Here is a 22,154-nt window from a genome sequence, read left to right as displayed (position 1 = left end):
TCCTAGTGCAAAGGAACCTGCTGCTATATTTCCTTCCCTCAATTCTGGCTGGCTGAAATAGCATCACGTAGTCAGCCATGTTTTGCACCGTGTGACACAGAGAGAAGCCCTGCAGGGCAGGCTCATGGGTGGCAGGGCTCACCCACAGGAGGATCTGGTGGCCACAGGTTCACTTCAAGGTCTGCAGTAGGGGAAGGTCCAGCTGCAGACTCTTTCCACCTTTCCACCTCTGCTTCCTCACAGCTGAAGGGGACATGCTGAGAGCAATCCTCTGCCAAAAGGCACACTGAGGGTGGTGTAACTCTGATGAGGTGTTTTGCTGTCCATCTCTCTGGCTCTCTGCCCTGGGGATGGCTCTTGCGTTCTTTCCCTGCGACCCATCCTACATCCCACTGACCCAACGGCACCCTACACCTGCACACACAGTGAAGGCTTTCCTCACATGTTGGGTAAAAATAAATAAATCACACCATCAGCTACCAAAGCAACACCAATACAAGCAATGCCAAAGACATGGATCTCCTGGACTGTGTCCCAAAGAGGCCCTGGAGATGCTCTGAGGGCTGGAGCCCCTCTGCTATGGAGACAGGTTGGGGAAACCGGGGATGTTCGTTCACCTGGAGAAAAGATGCTCCAGGGACACCTCACTGCTGCCTTTCAGTTCTTAAAGAGTGCTTATAAGAACAAGAGAAAATGACTTTTTACACAGGCAGGTAGGGATAGGGCAAGGGGGAATGGTGTTAAACTTAAAAAGGGGAGATTTAGATTAGATGTTAGGAAGAAATTCTTGTGAGGGTGATGAGGTGCTAGCACAGGGTGCCCAGAGAAGCTGTGGCTGCACCTGGATCCTTGGAAGTACCCAAGGACAGGGCTTGGAGCAACCTGGGATAGTGGAAGATGTCCCTGCCCATGGCAGGAGGTGGAACAGGATGATCTTTAAAGTCCCTCCCAAACCAAAACACTCTAGGATTTTTTGAAGATGACCAAGGCATCCCAGGAGAAGGACCAAAAATTGCTCGGAGAGTTCTGAAGAATCTCTCCTATGAGGAAAGGCTGAGAGAGTTGGGGTTGTTCAACCTGGGGAAGGCTCTGTAGAGACTCTACTGCAGCTGCTCAATACTTACAGGAGAAAGAAACCTTAAGATCATCTAGTCCAACCACTAAGAAGGGGAGAGCACTGCTGGGAAGCAGCATTGCATGCATACACAGTTTCTCTCACCCTCTTCCTGCTGTCCACTGCTGGTCATCAAGCGAGGTAGCCTTGTGTGACCCATCACATGTCTCCTCTTGCTCTTACAGTCCTTCTGTCCAGCTCCAGCACACCAACAGCACATCTAACTGCAAGTTAAAAACTCTGCTGATGCAGGATGGCTTGGCAACCAAGGGGAGTGATGTCCCAGCTGGAAACGGGTGGCAGGCACAGCCAGTGGCACACGTGGACAATTACGTCCACCTCGTGTGTGCGCAGTAATTCATTAGGCTGTGGTAACGCAATCATGCAGCTGAGCCCTGCTAGGAACAAACTGCCGGGCTGGTATCATCCTCTGGGGACCTGCAGCCCGGAGAATTAATTTAGTGTAATAACTCCCAGTGATGTTGCAGAAAATCAAACCAAAGTGATGATCTCTCTGAAGTGCACTCTGCCAACCCCTTGCCCAGGGCCCTGCCAGGCAGGCAGGGCAAGCACCCACGGCTGGGACTGCCATGACTATGGACACTTAAGTCCTTGAGAAGTCTCATCATGAAGCAGCAGCACTACAATAAGAACTCCTTCATCTTGTTCTTGAAGAGGCTCAGCTTCAGCTGGCACAGCTTTCTTAGTCGTGCGGTTTAGTTTTAGACTGTACTGTGAGAAGCTGGGAGCTGGACTTGATGACCCTTACGGGATCCTTCCATTTGAACATATTCTATGATTAGGACATAGAGGAATGGTTTTAAACTAAAGAAGAAGATATTTAAATTAGGTATTAGGAAGAAATTATTGACTGTGAGGATGGTGAGGCCCTGACACAGGTTGCCCAGACAAGCTGTGTCTTCCCCAGTCCTGGAAGTGTCCAAGGCCAGGTTGGACTGGGCTTGGAGCAACCTGGGATAGTGGAAGGTGCCCCTGCACACACCCAGCAGGGGGTTGAAATGAGGCGATTTTCAAGGCTCCTTCCAACCTAAACCATACTATGATTCCTTTTGAAGATGCACCCTTATTGCAGTTGTTCCTGAAAACACGACCTGTCCTTCATCACTGGTTCAAAGTTTCTAAATACTGGGCAGAATTGCATCTATTATTTTAACATCTGTGCTTAAGCTGCTTTGAAGAGTTTCTTGCATCATTACATTCTAAACACTGTGATTTATCTAGATACTAGAACTGTTGTTTTCCATTGCAGACAAGTACACCAGCAGACTCACTTTTGTACTTAAAAAGAAAATAAAAATAAAAAATATTGGTCCTGCATTTGCTTCTCTTGGACAAGAGGCAGTTTTCCACAGCCACCACTATGCTGGCTCAACTCCCCCACAGTTTGCCTGGCATGGATGGCTGTGACAACCCCATTGGGTTTGGGGTGTTCTCTCTGCACCCCTGAAGTCCCCTCCAGCAAGTCTCATCAGCTCCCAGGAGGGCATGGAGAAGACAGGAGCATAAGGATGAGGATAAACCCCTGACTTCCAGATGCTGCTTCAAGGGTTCAGACCCATGTGCTGTTAAACCTAATTAATTTGATTTGGAAATCCTACAGAGAAGGAAAGGAGTGATTCAACTTCTTCAATTCCTTCCCCTCCTCTCTCTTTCTTCTGTTCCAACAGAAGTTCAGCAATGTGCTGTAAATCATTTTGCTCAGTGCTAATTTTCATTGAGTGCCCAGTCCACCTCAAGCATTTAATTTTGTTCCAGCTAGGAATGGCCCTTTGGCCCTAAAATAATGTCTTGATATTGTTGTTTTTAATAAACATCCTCTCCTCTCACTGCAAAGCCCTCAGCAAATGGCCCTGAAAGAACAAAAGACATTTCTGTATTGTTTTAAGTTCTCTTCCTTTCTGAAAAACCTCAATTAAAACGGTGAAAAAGCTACTATACTCTGTAATTATGAACTCATTTCTATTCACTCGCTCAGCAGGAGAGCTTTGTCCTGTTGACCTCTGGGAATGGGTTTGTAAGGCTCTTCCAAATTTCACAGCCTTAAAACCGACACATTCATGCCAGCCGTAAAACACGTTCACCTTTGCCTTCACCCAATATAACTTGCAATCTTCAAACCCGAGGTGAGAGCCGCTCTTGTGACTACTTTTATTTGTGAGAGGAGCTTTAACACTGGCCATGAATGGACTGGCTCTGGAAATAGTGCAATCCCTTCAAGACAGCATGAAAACTGCAGGAATATGGGCTGCCTATAAAGAGTTTTCAAACAAATACCTTGCATGTCACACTCCGAGTGATGGCTGTGATTCTCTTAAATCTTTCCACTATGAGAATTACCTGGCCCAAAGAGGATGCATCCCAACCTCTTGACTTGCCAATGGATGTTTGCTGGAATAAGCATGGAGATTTCTTTTGGTGAAGATCCATTGAGAAAAAAAGTCTTGCGAGACAAAATGCTAGGACAGCTTGGTTATGTGTTTCTTTAAACACTCAGTGCAAGATTAACGAAAAATGCAAAAGGGAAACCCATTTTTTTGTAAGAAATGAAACAGCAGAAGATGATGCTTGAGAACACAGAATTAGGTAATAATTAATGCAGAGGAGCAGATTTATACATAAAATAAATTAATAATGTCCTTCAAACACAAGTTAGAAAAATACCTTTAAAATAAGTCCTTTACATAGGACTACAAATCACACTGCTTTAGGGACAGTTAGCAATCCCTCCATGATTTCATGTGTCCATAACACACCTCAGAGCGTACATTTATTTTCTCTTTACACTTAGGACCAAATCTAAGGGAACACATAAACATCCACAACACAGCTAAGGTACAGCTCATCAACCAATTTCCTGAAATCCCATGCACCTCCAAAGGCTTGGGCCAGCTCATGTTTTGCCTGCAATGTGCAAAAAGCACCTCAGTCATGCACTTCTGATAACCACTCCAGGGGTCTCCTCAGGCTCCTCCAGTTAAGCCTGTTTCTACCTTAAGACATATCATATAATTCACCTGGACATCCACCCAACAGCTCTCTACCTGAAGAAAAGTTCTGGAAGAAGGTGTAAATTGGTAATTGATTTGACAATGAGCTAGGGGTTGCAGCCTTTAAGGGGCTCAGGGCTAAACTCTTCCACCTGTGATGACATCAGTTCTGCTGACACCTGTTTGTGAAAAAAACAAGGGCAAGAAAAGGCTCCTCCACACCTCACACAGGCTGCTGAGTGACCAGTGGCTGGTGTTGAATCTTGGTCGTCAGCAGCACCAAGCCAGTTTGGCTGGTAGACCTAGGAAGTGTCACCATTGCCTCTGTCCTATCTCACCCATCTCTCTTTAATTCACTGTATGCTTTGTGATTGAGGTGTTGAGTTATATTTGGTTTCAAAAGAGAAAAGAAAAAGAACAAGGGCTCAGGTACTTAATTCACCATGCTACTTAGGGTTTGGGTTGGAAGGGATCTTACAGATCCTTCCATTCTACCCCCTGCCATGTGCAGGGACACCTTCCACTACCCCAGGGTGCTCCAAGTCCCATCCAACCTGGCCTTGGACATTTCCAGGGCAGGGGCAGACACAGCTTCTCTGGCAGCCTGTGCCAGGAGCTCACTGGGAACAATTCCTTCCCAATAGCCTATCCAACCCTGCCCTCTGTCAGTGTCATTCCTCTTTGTCCTACCACTACATGCCCTTCTAATGAAAGTCTTAATCCACTGAGACTGGGATGCCCAGTCTGAAGTGTCTGTTCTTGCTGAAGAGAGACCAGAAACAAATCCTTGTCCCAGCATTCCCTCTAGTGTGAAGTGTTTTGGCTCAAGTCCTCCCACATTGCTTTGTTTTTCTTGTCTTCCTTGGTTCTGGTCAACATGGGAAGGCAAAATAAAGCAAGGAAATCTGTTCCCTACAAGATGAACAGGCTAACTTTTCTAATGTAGGGGTGAAGCATCCTCCAAACTTCACTGAATACATCCCCTCTGAGCATAATGGGAAGTTGGGCCTCCAGTTCAGATCTGGTTGATGTACTTATGGACACAGGTAATGGGATCCAGATGGCAGTGACACTGCATCTTGTTTGGCTTTCAGCCATTTTGGTGCTGGTATCATAAGGTCTGGTGTCTGACAGCTCCTTGTTTGGAGTTTGAGACAACCAGGGCACCTGAAATAGCACCTGTGATCATGGAGGTGGAAGCCCAGCAGTCTCTGATAAATGTGAGCACTGAACCGAGGTCACCCATGTTCCCCCCAAAGCCTTGGACTTAAAGAGTGGCTGCTCTCCTAACTTTCTGCTCAGTTGTAGAGCCACCATGAGTTCCTGTTCCCGTTCCAAAATGCTCACAAAAATTACAGAATCATACATTGGTTTGGGTTGGAAGGAACTTTCAAAATCACATTCTTCCACCACTGACATGGGCAGGGACACTTTCCAGCAGAGCAGGCTGCTCCAAGCCTGGCCTGGAACACTTGTGAAGAGCCATGAGTGACAACAACTCACTGACCTCCAGACCAGCCCCTGGTACCACACAGTAAAAAGATACCTAGAAAATACTGAGTTTTCATAAAAATCACCTGCACCGCAGCCTCCACCACAGCCACAAGCTGAAGTTCTGGAGTTTTTTTTTCTGGAGCAATTATTTTGCTTTTGGTGAAACAACATCATAAGACCCTGAGCCTATCCACAGGCCATACATTTCTTATCGAGGTTTCATAACAGTAAAGAGTTTTGCTGGTGGTATATAAAGTCTTTCAATCACTGGCAGAGATGGATAAAAACAATCTACAAAAGCCTCCTGATGCCATAAAGTCTGCTGGTGGCTCGGCTATTTGGGTTAAATTTAGTCTGCAGGACAGGGGTCACTTCAGTCACCAAGACTGTGAAAAAAAAAGGGTATAAAAGGTCTTGTGTTTTAGAGTTTTTATGTAATGGCAAAGCCACTCTCAGTAGAGAGGTGACAACCCTGTGGCTGGGAAATGCACCCGACTTGCTCCTGCCACTGCCTCCTGGCATTAGGAAAAAAAGAAGCAATGAAAGGAAAGGATTAAATTTGCTTAGATGAGTATCTTTTAACCCTTCTGCATCCATCTTTAGCTAGGCACACAAGGAGGAAAGAGCAGATATGAAGAACAGCAGTGGACACGCATCCCCTGACGTTCTGCCCATGAGGACCACGTCCTGTTGAACTCACAAAGGTTTATCTTCCTCTTGTCATTAGTGTTGAGCCCACAGAGCTCTCTGGCTTTTACAGAAGTCCTTTACCCTTGCACATACATAAAATGCAGAATCCTTTTGGCTGTTGCCAGCATCAGGAAAGGAGCTGTGAGCACGGCACCCCTTCCATGGTGCGCTCTGCCAGAAGGATTGTGGCCACACCACCTGCCCTTGAGGGTGAAGCATGGCTGGGAATATTTACACTGACACCCCCAAGCACGTAAGGCCCCAGTGCTGCTCACAATGCCAGAAACGAGAGCAGCTGGGTGGAGATCCCCTACTCAGCCCCCCACAGCTTCAGACATGGGTGACAGGCAAAACAAATTCCCCAATGGATGCTAAATACCAACTGCTCTACCTCACTGCTCCTGGTGTTTCACATGGACCATTCGGATGATGGGAGGACCCTATGTGTCCAGCTCTGGGGATGGTGCTGGGGCAGGTGACTCACTCTTAGGTAAGCTGGCCGAGGACAGATGCTAGATATAAGTCTGGTTGAACTTCAGATGGCTTCTGCAGAACTGTTGAATCATCTGTGCCCTGTAGGCACCAGGGTTCAGATTACTGCACATGGATATCACAGAATCCTAGAACGGCTTCTGTTGGAAGGGACCTTAAAGACCATCCAGTGCCATCCCTGCCATGGGCAGAGACATCTTCCACTGTCCCACGTTGTTCCAAGCCCTGTGACATCCGGCCTTGGACACTGCAGGGATCCAGGGGCAGCCACAGCTTCTCTGGGCACCCTGTGCCAGGGTCTCACCATCCTCACAGTCAAGAATTGCTTCTCAACACCTAATCTAATCCTGTCCCCTGACAGTTTAAAGCCACTGCCCTTTGCCATGCTGTGTCCTGCTCACCAAGCCATGGTGAAAGGCAGGTGTTGACGGAACCAAAGAATCTCCAGACCTCACCTCCAAGTGCTCCCTCCTGATGAGAAGGTGCAGTGCTGCCCAGCAGCACGGCTGAGTCACACCAGCTGCGTGTCCATACGGTGTAAGGAGGTGGCTTTTTGATCATTTGAGGACTGCTCCTTCAATGGGGAGCCCAGTGCAGGCTTTGTTCTCAACAACCTCCTCTCCCAGGAGTGGAGTTCCTGTGCTGTGACCCCCGGCAGAGCCTTCTCCTCAACTCCCGGAAGGAAGGGCAGTGGGCAGGGTGATGCCACTGTGTCTGGCCAGCGTGGCTGGGCAGGTCAAAAGGGCTCCTGCTTGACCCTTCCTGATATCATATCTGCCCTGCTCCATCATCACCTTACCTAGAGAGCAGCTGCTGGACCAACCAGATCCAAATGACAACAGGTCCTACCCAATAGTCTCATAAGAGGGCATGGGAGTAACCACAAACACAGGGAGGAATGACTTTGTGCCGCTGCAACTCCCTCCAGTTCCCTCTATTGGTAACTCCCTTGGTGTCAATCAGACCTTCCTCTGACTTCCAGTCTTAACTAAATGCCCAGTTTTATCCACTTGCTGCTCACAGAAGTGTGTTTCTTCAGCAGGAACTGCCCTTTTACTCCTGTACCTTTTACCCCTGGGTACCTTGAGAGCATCTGCATCCACCTCCGGCCTCTGCCAGGCAAGGCTGAACCAGCTGACATGTGTGAAGCAGCATTTCCTTCTCTGTGCTCTCAAGTTTATTTATCCTTCATCTTCCCTGGGTGACTCTGGTTCCTCTTACTAACAAACAGAAGGAAAAAAAAAAAGGCAGAAAACTTTTCCTTTCCATCTTATCTCATCTTAAATCCCCCTTGCTCATGGCTCCATCTCACTCTAGCACCACATGGTCCTGCAACTCCCACCTGACCCTGTATCTTGTCCCTGAATGAGGAGATCTTGCCCTTGAAGGAGCAAGCTGGGCCAAGCTGATTCCTGTGGTGTTTTATGACAGGGTGAAGCGGTAGAGTGCCCTTTATGGTGTTTTGAAAGGAAATTGTACAGGAACAATGTCCTGAGCAGCGTGGCTATTGAAAACCCTTCACAAAAGGAGTTTGTCACAAGAGGAAAAGCAGCTTAATCAGTCGAACTAATCACTGTAGGTGGTTGAGTGTCCCCGAGGGTCTGTAAAATTAAATATAATGGGAAAAGAAATATATCACTGCTTGCCTACGCTCCTCAGTGGAGCCGCCAGCGGATATGGGACGCTCCCTGCCTGGCCCTGAGCCCACCGTGACCATCCTTTGGGCTGTCCCTAGGCAGAACCACCTCCTTGAAAGACCCAGGCCAGGGCCACATGGCTGGGCTGGGATGAGCCCCAGGAGGTTTCTCAGCAGTGTAGGCTCTGACTGGGGAGTTGGGACAGGGATGCCCACTCTGTGCACTCACCCCAGATAACCCAGTGTGTGGCGTGGGCGTCAGCAGGAGGGTCAGTGGTGCTTACACAACCCTCCTGCTTCAGGAAGAGGAAACTGTCCCTGACAGCCACATGGGGCTCTCCAGGGAAGGAGGATATTTCTGCCTCCCCCAGCTCTGAATCTAATTAAGTCCAGAAAACACACACACACAAAAAAAATAATCCAGACTGTTTTTTCCTGATCATTTAAGTGCAAAGCCAAGTTAATGCTAGGAAGTAAATAAAGTCAGACAATGCTAGAGAAAACTTGGGGGCATTTCTGTAATTCTGTTCTTAAAATCTTTTAAGTGTTTTGGGCATGCTTAAGGAGATGGGGAAGGCTGCAGAGCCTCTTTGCTCCGTGTATAAGCCAGGAGGACCTGTGTAACTTTCTGCTGCAGCTCCCCACACAGGGGCTTTATGTAGGATGGACTTCCCAGGTGCAGAAACACCCCTCTTCAAATCTCATCCAACGGGAGAAGGAGGAGATGACACAGTGTGCAGCCACAGCTAAAGATGATGGTCCTTCACCTGGGGCTGGCTGTGTTCCCCAAAAATCCTGGCTGGGACAGGCAGGGCAGCCCCTCATGGCTTTGGTCACCTCAAAGCCTAGAAACACATCAGCTGCACAGAAGAAGCACAAGAGATTCCCACTTTTTCTACTGAAAAGAGGAATTTAGGGGCCATTTGTGAAGCAGTATTGATTAACTCTTGGGCTTTTACTCCATCCTCTCCAGTATATATATCCAGGCTGCTCTTCTCTCTGACATCCTTTCCTGTTCTTGCCCACAGACAAGGACCACCAAAAGAGCCATAAGGTATTAGCCAGCATCTGTGCACACCCAAAGATTTGCTTTTGGTAGGGTATTCAGCCCGATTAGTCTTTTGATTCCATCAAGATGTTGGATCAAATTCATTTCAACGGTGCAAACTTTTTAAGACTTCCCCAGCAACCCTTTCTTGGTTTTCCTCAGGAAAACTGTCCCCTTCCTCAAGTAGCACAGAACCATTCCAGTAATGTTAACCAGAAGACCAAGAAGTAGGTACAACCCCACCTGTCTTAACCCATTGCAATTCCATATATTCCCTGTAAATCATATCTGAACTGGCAGTGCTTTTTATTGTTCCTACAAGGCTGGGGTAAACCTTTGTCCATGTGTTTCCATGCATCCCCAGGCCAAAGGATTCTCTGCTGGACTCTCTATCCCAAACACATCACACCAGGAGGCCACAAGAGTTGGAGGAACCCTGTGCAACACGAGGTCAATTTGCAGTGCTTAAAAAAATGGGAGTTTCAGAATTTCTTTAAAAACTAGGGGCCAAACTCAGAGCCCACCTGCCCAAGGAGATCACATCCCAGCAGAGCTTGTGCTCTGCTAGCAGAGAGGCACTCTCTGCAGAAAGGACAGAGGAGAGGACTTGAGAAATGGGTCTTTTGTGCCTCATATCCCACAGTATTTTTTTTCTTGCAAGAGAGGTCCTGCCACCACCCAGGAAAACTTCCTCCTTCCCTAGAGGTGGTTACCTTTGGGAGGTCAAACTAAGTGGCCTTTGGTGCCTTTGGATATGGTATGAAAACACCTGCCTGTGCTGCTCTCATCTCAGCAAGCAGTCATGCCCTCCACCATGCTCATCAGGAGGTGGCAGTCACACCTCCTGACTCTAAGCCAACAGAGAAGACACTGGCTGCAGGATTTCTGCCAGGGGAGGTTGATACCTCTTCTGCTCAGATCATAAGCTCTTTGCTGCAAGGACCTCACCATGCCCTGTAGGCTTTTACAGCACCCTGTGCAACCAAATCCTCCAGCAGATGTGGCTCTGATGTTGACTGCTGTTATGGAAAATGTGCTCAGTTTTTTTAATGACATGTAATTTGCTCTTCATACCTATCTTATGCAACAAATGAATGCATCCATGGGAAATCATAGGATCCCAAAATGATTTAGCTTGGAAGGGACCTTGAAGACCATTCAGCTCCAGAAGCAAGGATCTCTTCCACTAGGCCAAGTTATCCAGTGTGGCCTTGAACACTTTGAAGGATAAGGCATCCACAAAAATGGAAAAGACTTGATGAACATAAAAACACAACACATATGCCAGGAGAGCTGTGGGTCACTCCCCTGGTGTAGCTTCTCCTGAAGAGAGTGGAAGGTGTGTGGCAGAGACCTCAGGGTAGGTGAGCTGTGCTCCTCCACAGCACAGGGACAACATTTCCCGAGGAAAGGTGACGGGAAGGAAGCAGGGACAGGCACTATTTATAGCAGGGCCAGACATCAGCGTCGTTGCTCTGCGTGAAACAAAAGGTGCTTCACTAGCCCAATACATGTCCCCATCTGAATGTCACTGTCAGGGAGGCCAGAGAAGCCCACACACACTCTGGGAGGCAATCACTACCATTTGTAAGACCAGCTGGAAAAAGATAAAGGCAGATTCCTGGGTACCAATGTGCTTTTTTGTAATGGCTGTGTTATATAAAAGCTTCAGCCAAGCCAAAGGTCACCTACCACCAGGCAAGGCCAGCTGGACCTGTGCATCAAGCAGAGGTCAAACTGGGGGTTGACACCTTGACCCAAGCTGGATGGCCTTGTGAGGGTGACTCCTGCACCTGGCAGGAGACGCCCACCATGGTCACTGGGGATTTGTCAGCCTTGGATGAGGCAACCGCTGGGCAGGAAGAACCCGTGCACCCCATACAGGCATTACCTGTGGGGCCCAGGGTGCTGCTTCAGGACCCATCAGCTTCAGGAGCAGAGGAAAAGCTGCCCCATGAAGACCAGATGTGCCCAGGACTTTGGGGCCACACCTGCTTTTAACCAGCTTAGCAAGGTTAAAGGCTTAGGCTTCTCTCCCTACAAACCCGCTGCATGCCAGCCCTACTCCCATCCTTGGCTGCTACCAATCTCTTTCCAGGAAACCTGACCCTCCTCCCTTGGGTCCAGGCATCCAGAGCTGCTTCCCACCCCCTTGCCAACCCATGTATCACCAAATGGCCCTGCTAGGCTTCTCCCAAGCCTCACTACCCCTGATGCCCCATCCACACTCTTGCAATTTTGATTCTCCCCATATCCAGATGAGGTTTTTAAACAAAAAGCCCATTACTCCTGACTGTTTTGCCTAACATAAAACCTCACCCTGAGGAATTTTTATGTCACCTGTGTGGCTCCACCAGCTCCGGAATGGAGCTTTTCTGCCCCAGAATAATGGCTGGGACATTAAGATAATAGCACTGCAATAAACTGTAAACAGCTTTGTAGTCTGTGTTCTGATACCATCTGGGTTTTTTTCCTATTCCCTTTTTTCCCCCCCCTCTATTCCTGCCCTTTTCTCTCCATACTTCTGTTAGGCTTTCCACATAAAATAAACATTCTGAGAGTTAACTCACTGCTAGAAATCAATTTTAAGGAGCAAGTGCTCTCTTGGAGCAACTCAAGTGACACTAAAATGACTAAACCTCCCCTCCTAGTCCCAAATGCACCACAGATACAAGGGGGCGTTGAAAACCTCCAGCAGCAAAACAAGTGGCATGGGGAGAGGGAGGCTGATGAGGTTTCAAGGTGAAGGAAGGGGATGGGAACCATGCTTTTTTCTTTTAAATAATTACTTAAAAAACTGCCTTTTCACTCCAGCTCCTTCTACTCTGGATTCTTAGCTTTTTGAAACTGAAATAAATGTGGTATTCTGGCTAAGCTTTGACAGCAATGTGGAGGAATTGAGCAGAAGTGCATACCTTCTGGTCTTTCCATTTTATTTCATTTGTGACTGCTTAGGGCTGAAATGACCCCAGGTCTCCCCTGGAATGATGCCGGATCAATTGAGTTTTAAGGCTTTTTTCTCCTCTCCCAGGACATTATCCCAGTGCTTCTTGGCCAGGGCTGTATCTCACCCCTTGATCTTCCAACCCCAGCCCAAGGCAGTTTGTTTTGCTATCTCTCCTTGCCATCTGTGCAGGAGGCAGGGATGCCCTGGGGGGCTGAATGCTTCTGCCTGCTGATGGCTTATCTGAAGGGACCAGAAAGAAAAAAAGAAACAGAAATGCACATCTGGTGTGTTCCCTCCCATTCTTCCAACTGGCAAGTTTTTTTAGATGAGGGGGAAGACCCAACACACAGCTCCATGGGCATGGGACTTCAGGCAGAAGACATCTCAGCCCCAAGGGTTTCCTCTCCTAAAGCATCAAGCACCCTTTGTATGGCAGAGGAACACCAGAGATGGGAGCAGAACTCTCTAAAGTCCACTGTGGTTCCTCAGAGGAGCCAGTTAAACACACCCAGCTCAATCTTGCAACACAGCTGACCTGGTTATAACCATGTTTTGGTGATCACAGGGCTGCAACCCAGCTGAATTAAGACCTTTTCCTACTCACCCAAATCACAAGACTAGGCTGGCTTTTGAATTGTGTACAGCTAAAAAGGAGGGATCCCCAAAAGGAGAGGAAACAGAGTTTGCTGTGGACAAACTCTAGGTTGTCCTGTTGTGTTTCTAGGTTGCCTGAAAAAACTCTTTTTAGTTCTTTTTTGGACCTTCAGTGAAGTTTAGGAAAACCAAATCACGCAGAGTTAGCTATATCACAGCTGTTCATGAGACAAGAAGTGATTTGAGGACACACTCCAAGATGAAACAAAAGGTGCTTCACTAGCCCAAGTGAAGTCCTCAGGACTTCACCAAAAATGCCCTCTGTGACAGCTCAGGCATAGACTACAGTTTATTCCAGGAGAAAACACTGCCCACTTTTTCTCCTGTTCAATCATCTTTCAAAATCATGGTATTAGAGCTGCTTTATTGCCCTGGGTATGTTGTCTCAGCTGGAGCAGAACAAGTCAGGAGAAATAAAGCTGCATGTACAATTAACTCCCTTATTCCTCACTTCTTTTCACATTTAACCATAGTCACGTTTCCCATCAAGGACTTTAGATGCCCTCATATAATTGAACATGCATTTTACACAATTAAATATCCAATTGAGTTAACTCAATGGATTGAAATCAGCAATGCCACAGGAATTTGGCTGTGTGCGCAGCACATCCCCTCCTTCCCACAGACACCCAAGGCTGGCTGTGACCCCCTCTTAACCAAACCGTACCCACTTTACACGCAACCCTGAAACTCAGCAAATTTTGCTTTTCAATAGGAAAAGAGGAAGCAAATCCCAAGGACTTGAGCTGTTACAGACAACAGCTTGCCAGCTGCCTCTGAGTACAAGCTGGGGGATCTGGCTTTGCAGGAATAACTACAAGGGGAAGAGAAGGTCCTTAAGGTACTCCTGGATCAATACAGGACGCATCCCGAGATATTTTCAGGATGTTAGTGCTGAAATAAGAGTTTATACATTAACACTACTGAACAGCAGCAATGTCCAAAGACTCACCATGAAGCACTTGACGAAAATGTGCAACAAAGAAGAGAAGATTAAAAAAACAAACAAACAAGGCACTAAAGAGGCTCCACCTACCTCCGGTCGTTTCTCCTCCTTCTGAACAGTTTTTTGGTGTGTGCGATTTCAGCTTCATGAGGCAACGGATGGTAACCCTGTAAAACAGAGAGAAAAGCAGCCATCAGCTCCAGGATGGGGAAGGAAGGGGTGAAAGTGAGACAGAGATGTACACCCAGCACGTGAGCATGGTAAAAGAAACAGCTTCCCCCCAGACATCCTTGCAACATTCCAGACCCTACAAGAGCAGGTCTGAACATCCACAGATGTGTTGTACCCTCTCAGGGCTGTTGCGAGGAGCAGGGAATGAAGTTATCTGCAATTTCTGTATGGGAGAAACCACGCAGGGCAAAAAACTGCATCACGTATACATAAATCCCATACACACAACTGACAAGGAATTCACCTACTTCACACATGACACACTGGTGCACCTAAGCTGTCCAGTTTCCCTGGGCTGCTTCCTTTCTGTATTTATCCAAAACACAGCTGAAAAAATGTCTGTGAAGGAAGGACGCTCAGCATCATTTTGAGGATACTCGTGGAAACCAACAGGAAGCACAGTTGGTAGGTCAGATGGGACTGTGCCCTCAACCAAGAAGGAACCTGGTTCCTTCAGGAGCACCTCACTGAGCCTGCCCACCACAAATGAGTCAGCCCATGCCACCCCTGCAGCAAGGACAAGTGGGATCCACCTTACAGGAAACAACTGAGCTGACAAGGATGGTAAATCATGTGCCCAAGCCCAAAATGAAGAAGGGTAGATTTAGATGAGATACTAGGAAGAAATTTTTTACTACTAATTAGGAAGAAAGTCTTTACTATGAGGGTGGTCAGGCCCTGACACAGGGTGCCCAGAGAAGCTGTGGCTGCCCCATCCCTGGAAATGTCCAAGGCCAGGTAGGACAGGGCTTGGAGCAACCTAGGACAGTGGAAGATGTCCCTGCCCATGCCAGGGGGGTTGGAATGAGATGACCTTAAAGTCCCTTCCAACTCAAACCAATCCAGGATTCTGTGATTCCAAGACAAGGCAGTGGCAGAGCTGTGTGCAACTCCAGCTGCTGCCTTCCCAGAGCCCTCTTTCCACTGAAGATGCTGACTCTAACGTGGTCTGTTCATCTGATAAGGGGGCTGCTGTATTTACCATCCTACTATGGGCATGATGAAGCTTTGTTAATGCTCACACAGAGCTTAGAGGTTCCTGGATGAAAGGCCCCACATAAGTGCAAAGTATTATTTATTTTCCAGGGACCACAAAGCTGTCATAACCATAATGAATTTTACTTATGCAGTATTGTCCTTCCCCAGCTGGCAATAAAAGCCCTGTAAAAGTTGCTCCTTTTATCCTTCTTCACCATCTATCTCAGTCTGGAGCTCCAGATGCTGCTGGGAATCACCACATGTGAGGGGCCATGAGGGAGCAGCCTGGGCAAGGGCAAGGGCAAGGGCTGGGTGGGGATATGCCTCATCCAGCAGCAGCTTTGTGACACTGACTTGAGAAAAAAGTCCCTCTCTGTGTGAAGAGCCTTTGGAAATTTGGACAGTTTACTTCAGTAGTAGTTACTGAGATAACAGTATCTTGAGTTTCTCCAGTAGAAGATGTAATGGAGGAGAAAGGTTCCTGAGGTTGATGATGAATTTAAGCCAGAGAAGACACCACCAAGTTGAGGACAGACAGGGTTTATTGTGACCATCCATCCTGACCACTGCAAAAAGCCTGGAGAAACTGCTGCTGCAGCCACCCTACAGATCCCATGGCAGCTGGAGCCTTCCCATTTGGAGAGCTTTGCTCCTCCAGACTTCAAGCCATAAGGAATTCATCCAGCCAAAACATACAGCTAATTAGAAAAGGTCTAAAGGAGTGCTACAATGATGGTGAGGGGTCTGGAGGAGCCACATGAGAAAGTGTCTGAGGTCACTGCACTTGTTCAGCCTCAAGAAGAGGAGACTGAGGCCAGACCTCACTAGGGTCTGCAGCTCCTCCCAAGGCACAGCTCTGATCCCTGTTCCCTGTGACAGGGACAGCACCCTGGGAGCAGCTGGAGCTGTGCCAGGGAGGTTCAGGTGGGATATCAGGGCAAGGTTCTTCCTCCAGAGGGTGCTGGCACTGCCCAGGCTCCCCAGGGAATGGTGACATTCCCGAGGCTGTCAGAGCTCCAGGAGCCTTTGGACAGCGCTGCCAGGGGTGCCCAGGCTGGGATTGTTGGGGTGTCTGTGCAGGGCCAGGAGCTGGACTGGAGGATCCTGGTGGGTGGCTTCTAACACAGCATATTCTAGAATTCCATGATTCTGTAATAGCTTAGAATCACAGAATCCCAGAACAGTTCAGGCTGGAAGGAACCTTAAAGATCATCCAGTTCCAACCCACCTGCCACAGGTGGGACCTACCACCAGATCAGGGTGCTCATACTGAAACTGCTTCACTGCTGAGAGCTGTGGTTTGAGTGTTCCTCAACACTCACTTTCCCAATCATTTATTTTCACTGAATGCACAGGAGGAGCTTGGTATCTCTGAGATCTCTGCTCCTTTGAAAAACTACTTGAAACTGGCCAAGAGATACCAAACTGAATGAGAAAAGGAGGAGAAGGAGGAGACACATTGTCCAATCCCATTAGAGTTAGTTTAGGAAACGAGGCTAAAAATAGTACAATAATTAGCAAGGCTGTTTCTAAATGTTGTACTACCACAGCAGGCTTGGAGTGTCTTTAAGAATTTAAGCTGCATTGCAGACACACGTGTAAATACAATTACCTTGGAAAAATGAAACTATCTGCGCTCCACACAAGGACCAATTTCCTCAAGTGAAGACCTCATTAAAGTCTCAGGAGCTGCCTTTCTGCTCTTTCCAACTGAAAACCATACATAAAGTGACACATTCCTGCATGTTCTCCTTGCACAGAACCCCTGCGCTTCCTCAGACCTCTACTCACCAGCAGCTGACATCAATGGGATGAGAGATGAATTAATTACATTGGAATAAATTCCTAATCCAAGGAGCACTCCTGGACACTGCCTGTGCTTCAACAGAGAACTTTGTGTCCCCATTTACAAAAATCAAACATCTTCTTTCTCCAGCTGAGCAGTTCCCTTCCTCAGTCCTCGTTGTGAGACAATGTTTTGGAAAAAAACAGTCACCAATCCCTACTCTTGTCTATTTTGGTGCCTAAACAAAGCTAAATTTGGAAGGGAGAAAAGTTGACTTTTTTTTTTTTTTTTCTTTTCTTTTTTTCTGTGCAGCACGCTGATGTAAAAGGAAATATCAGGGAATTGCAAGTAGGGCGGAGTGGCTGGAGAAGACCAAAGGTGATGGGTGGGTGGGTGGGGATAGAATCCCAAGGGTACGGTGAGAGCTTTGATAACATAGCTCTTGTCTCGAGGCTGCTGTCCATCATTTGTCATGCAGGACAGCCGTGGAAGTGCCTTCAGCAGAGACAGCTCACTGAGGACAACATGGATCTGAAATGCAGCTCTTCCATCTTTCAGCAGACACACTCCTTCTGAAGTCAAAATCCCTGAACAGAGCCAAAGGAAAATGTCTCTCAAGGCAGAAGACCACCCTCTGCTCTGCAGTGGGTCTGCAAAGGGAATGGGTTTTTATCCTGCTTTGGCCAGAAACACCATCAAACTCAACTCAATCAAACAACATAACTCAGGTGTGCTCATGGTTTTCATAGGCAGGTTTGCAGCTCCTCAGTTGGACAGCAGGATCACATTTGGTCTCTTTCCCACATTTTTATCTTGATATTTATTCACAGGTGGCTGGAGACGGTAACAAACCAGTATTTCAGTGCTGCTGGTTCTGAAAGTGATGGGTTTGGGAAAAGCAAAGCACAAGGAGCCCATGGTCACAGGAATGGTTGCTAATAGGGCTAATTTTCAGTTTTGGAGCTAAACACTCTGTGGGTTTGCATGGTGGGAAGCTTGGAGCAGAACCTGAGATGCCCATGGGACTTCTAAGGCACATATGTTCCAATTTAAATCATAAACATGCGTGCTCTCACAAGAAGGGCCAAAAGCTCTAGAAAAGAAGGGTTGTTCAGGAATGGTCTGCCCTCTGGGCCAGTCCCCAAGAGATCAGCTGTGTTGTGACGTGCATAAACATTTTTAGATTTTTTGAGGAAAACAGCCCTTGGACAAGGTGATGTCTGTCAAGCTCAGGTGACTGTCATATGGCCAGCTAGGGAAATCTGTCATACACTGAAATTGCTAACAGAGAAATTGCAAACAGAGGCCACAGACAGCACATTTGAAGGCACATGCACTCATTTTGTGCTTTATCTTTCTAAGGAAAGTGTCTGTCAAGCTTCATCCCTGCCCACCTGCCCGTGGGAATCCAAATAGCTGCTCCCCAGACATATTTACATCAAAGCTTAATGGAAGAACAAATAAAAAGCTTTCAAGATCTTGCTGGCATTCTGCAGCAATCCAAGAGCCTCTACCTCTTTCCCCACTGATATCTGCCTCTCCCCATCAACATCCCTCAGTTGATCCCACCCCATACCCCTAGCCCAGTAACCTGGGGGATACTGTCTTGGGAGGTACACAAGGAAAATGGGAAAGAACAGAAGAGGGAAATGGCTGGGTTTAGTATTACCCTGCTACAAAAAAGACTTTGTCATCATTTTTCTCATGCCTCCTTTGCAGCAGGATCATCTGAAGAAGTTGGAGGAGGACACCAGCTTTGCCTGTTTTACTGGGGAAATTAGTAGAATCTTAGAAAGATTTGGGTTGGAAGGGACCTTAAATACCATCTAGTTCCATCACTCTGCCAGGGATGCAGGGGCAGCCCCAGCTGCTCTGGGCACCCTGTGCCAGGGCCTGCCCACCCTCCCAGCCAGCAATTCCTTGCCAATATCCCAGCTGGGCCTGCCCTCTGGCACTGGCAAGCCATTGCCTGGGTGCTGGCCCTGCAGGCCTTGTCCCCAGTCCCTGGGCAGCTCTCCTGGAGCCCCTTTAGGCCCTGCCAGGGGCTCTCAGCTCTCCCTGGAGCCTGAATACTTGTGCAGGGGAGCAGCCCCAGCTCTCCCAGGCTGCCTCCAGAGCACAGGGGCTCCAGCCCTGGCAGCAGCTGCGTGGCCTCCTCTGGGCCGGCTCCAGCAGCTCCACGTCCTTGTGCTGGTGTTGCCCAGGGCTGGGGCAGCTCTGCAGGTGGGGTCTCACCTCAGCACAGGGGCACAGGGGCACAATCCCCCCTCCCCTGCTGCCCACGCTGGGGAATCAGCCCAGGGCAGGGGGTTCAGGGCTGGGGCAGGTCCAGCTTCTCTCCCATGAACACTCCCAAATCACAACTTGATAAACAGGAACGAGGCAGAGCTTTTTCCTGCCACTGATTCTTCCCTGAGAAGATGGCTGACCACCCTGAGGCAGCAAATCACAGCAACTTCTCTGGCATCTGAAAACAACAGCTCTACAAAAGTGATTGTCCTGTCTGGGACCATCCTGCACCCTCCCTCCTCCTCCTTCTCCTCCACTGCTGTATTCCCAAATGCAGCTGTTGCCTCCAAACACCTCAAACACCTTGTAGGTGTTTCACAAAGATTTGAGGGGCTTCTAGGGGTTTGGTTCATTGCTTCATCTGTGTGGTTTTACAGCCTGACTTTCAGATGTGAAACCTCAACCCACAGAGCAAGTGCCTTCACTCACAACAACTTGCTCAGCCTCTTTCGCAGACGTTTCCCCATACAGCAGAAACACCGCCAGCCTGTGATCATCAGGCAGCTGAAGACACCTGAATAGGAAACAGCAACACTGAAACCCTGACTGTGAACAGAAGGTTAAGGAAAGCACTGGACTGATGGAAAAAAACAACGCTCAGGTGATGAGAGAAGGAAATGATCCAGCCACAGCACAGAATCAGTCCTGCAGGAGCTTTATCTTGAGAGCCTTTTGTGCCCTCAAGAAACATCCGCCCTTGCTTATCTTAAACAAATGGTTGCAGAAGGCCTGAACAGAACAAACAGGTTATTAGGCCTGAGGTAGGAGCTGGGAGTTTCACTCAGTTTTATTGCACTCAAAGTTCAGGGTGGGATTTATTTTCTGGGGGAGTGGGAAGGGTGAGGTGTGGCTGGAATCGCTGAGGACGCCCCATCTGACTGTGCAGAGGGAGCAACAGAAATACAAAGGCTGGAGGGAGTGTAAAAAGATAAATATGTTGTGGTTCCATAAACCCACCCAGTGAATTCCAGCACCCGGCAACAAGGCTTTCATCTGCCTTCAGGATGGACTGTCCAAGGCAGGGAAGTCCAGGACTGCACAGAACTGCAGATATATTTAACTACCATAATCATGGTGCCTATGGGGTTCAGTGTGTCAATGTGTGTTCAGTACAACCATCCCAGCCCCTTGCACTTGAAAAACATGGCAAAAGTGCCACAGGCAGCACCCCCATCACCTCTATCCACCCAAGGCTGGCATTTCTGCTGGAGGTGACTCTAATGGAAGGTATCCCAGGCCATGGCAGGAGTTGGAATGAGATGAGTTTTGAAGTCCCTTCCAATCCAAATCCTTCTGTGATTCCATGACTCAGAGATACATTGTGCTGCCACACACATGAATATCCATAAGTCCTGTCAGCATTTTCAGCAGGGCTCTGTCCTCAGCGGCCACTTGCTTCTTTCTCTTCCAGGAATTCCCATGGCTCTGGTCTGTCAGCCACAAGGGGAATTTTTTACATCTTGGAAGGAGAGAGCTGAGGCACAAACCAAAGCCTTGACCTGGTTTGGAGGCCGTGGAAGAACACCAAACACTGTCAGGAAGCCACACAGAAATTATTTCCTCTCTGTTAAAATGCAAGTGATAAATCTGTTCCTTTAAATTGCAAGCTATTCATATTTCCTGTAAGGTGCTTACAATAACAGTTGCCTCCTGAATAACCATATTGGTGTTGAATAATTGGTGTTCAATATCTAAGGAACAATTTTGCAAAATACTCCCTACACAAGATAAAAGGCAAGTAAACCCTTGCAGTACCTGATGGCTGTGACTCTACCATCCTTCCTCACCCACAACACAGTGCATGTGGGTCCTGGCAGCCTCCAAGGACACCTTCTTCAACCTCCATGATTTGAGCTAGGGATAAATTCAACTACAGGACTGAAAGGAAATTAATTTCCAGCCATCCAGGAGCTGGAAAAGGAGCACAACTTTCTGGGTTTTGCTACCATGGATCTAAGACTTTCTGTCGTGGAGAAGAGATGCTCTGTGGGACCTTGACAGTAGGATGTGCTAGCCTGATCAGTCATGGCATAGTGCAACATGCCCCAGAGAAGGCTCCAGGAACATTTAGATAACATTGTCAGGCACAGGGTGGGATTCTTAAACATGTCCTGTGCAGGGCCAGGAGCTGGACTTCAATGATCCTTGTGTGTCCCCCCTCCAGCCCAGGTTGTTATATAATTCTATGATTCTAAATAATTCCATTATTCTAAGTAATTCCTTGCAGTTTGGAGGATTTCCTGGTTAAATGCATCTTTGGGGTGTACAACATAAACCACAGATTGTCAGCAAAGGTTGGTGTGGCTGCAGCACACGTGCCTCACTGATGAGCGCTGCGGAGGAGACTTTTTCCAAAGAAAAGGGTGGGACGGCTGTGACTGTGATCAGGACTGTCATGGCTAAACTTCACTCTTGAGTTATCACTAAAAACACCTGCAGTATTCCCTGCAGGGCTTTGCCCTCCCCTGTTGGCCCCAAGGACACAAAGTCCTGGATTCCCACTTGCTGAGTGTCAATGCTCTGGTGTACACTTCTCAGAGAATGATGGGTGAATCACAGACTCTACACATGCAGTCCTAGACTCAATGAAGTGTCATTCAGACACTTATTTTCCCATCACCTCTCCTTGGTGTTTTTTATTGGCTCCTGACAGAGAGCAGACACACAGCTAGAGGCAAGACAACGTTGAAAATACTCGGTGGCACAAAATACTTGGTGGCAGCTAAGCTGTGCCACCTCAGCCCTCTGCTGCCAGCTCTGGGATGGCACAAAACACACAGAGAATGGCAGCACAACCCGGCATGAAACTCCCTGTGCGGGGTGAAGGATGCAAATGCAATT

General features: G+C 47.9%; 1 protein-coding gene across 8 annotated transcripts in view; it reads right to left on the bottom strand.

Moving 5' to 3' along the window:
* Window positions 1–22,154, bottom strand: part of CTIF (cap binding complex dependent translation initiation factor) — a 144,855-nt gene that overhangs the window by 50,592 nt on the left and 72,109 nt on the right. For all 8 annotated transcript variants that reach the window (XM_086867470.1, XM_023944079.2, XM_086867472.1 and 5 more), the window contains one exon: window positions 14,120–14,196. In XM_086867470.1, coding sequence (XP_086723596.1) covers window positions 14,120–14,196 — 77 coding nt within the window. The remainder of the gene's footprint in view (window positions 1–14,119; window positions 14,197–22,154) is intronic.

Source organism: Cyanistes caeruleus, chromosome Z (assembly GCF_971803275.1).
Source record: "Cyanistes caeruleus chromosome Z, bCyaCae1.hap1.1, whole genome shotgun sequence".
Lineage (NCBI taxonomy): Eukaryota > Metazoa > Chordata > Aves > Passeriformes > Paridae > Cyanistes > Cyanistes caeruleus.
Note: the sequence above shows the minus strand (reverse complement) of the source record. Positions and strands in the feature narration are given on the sequence as shown.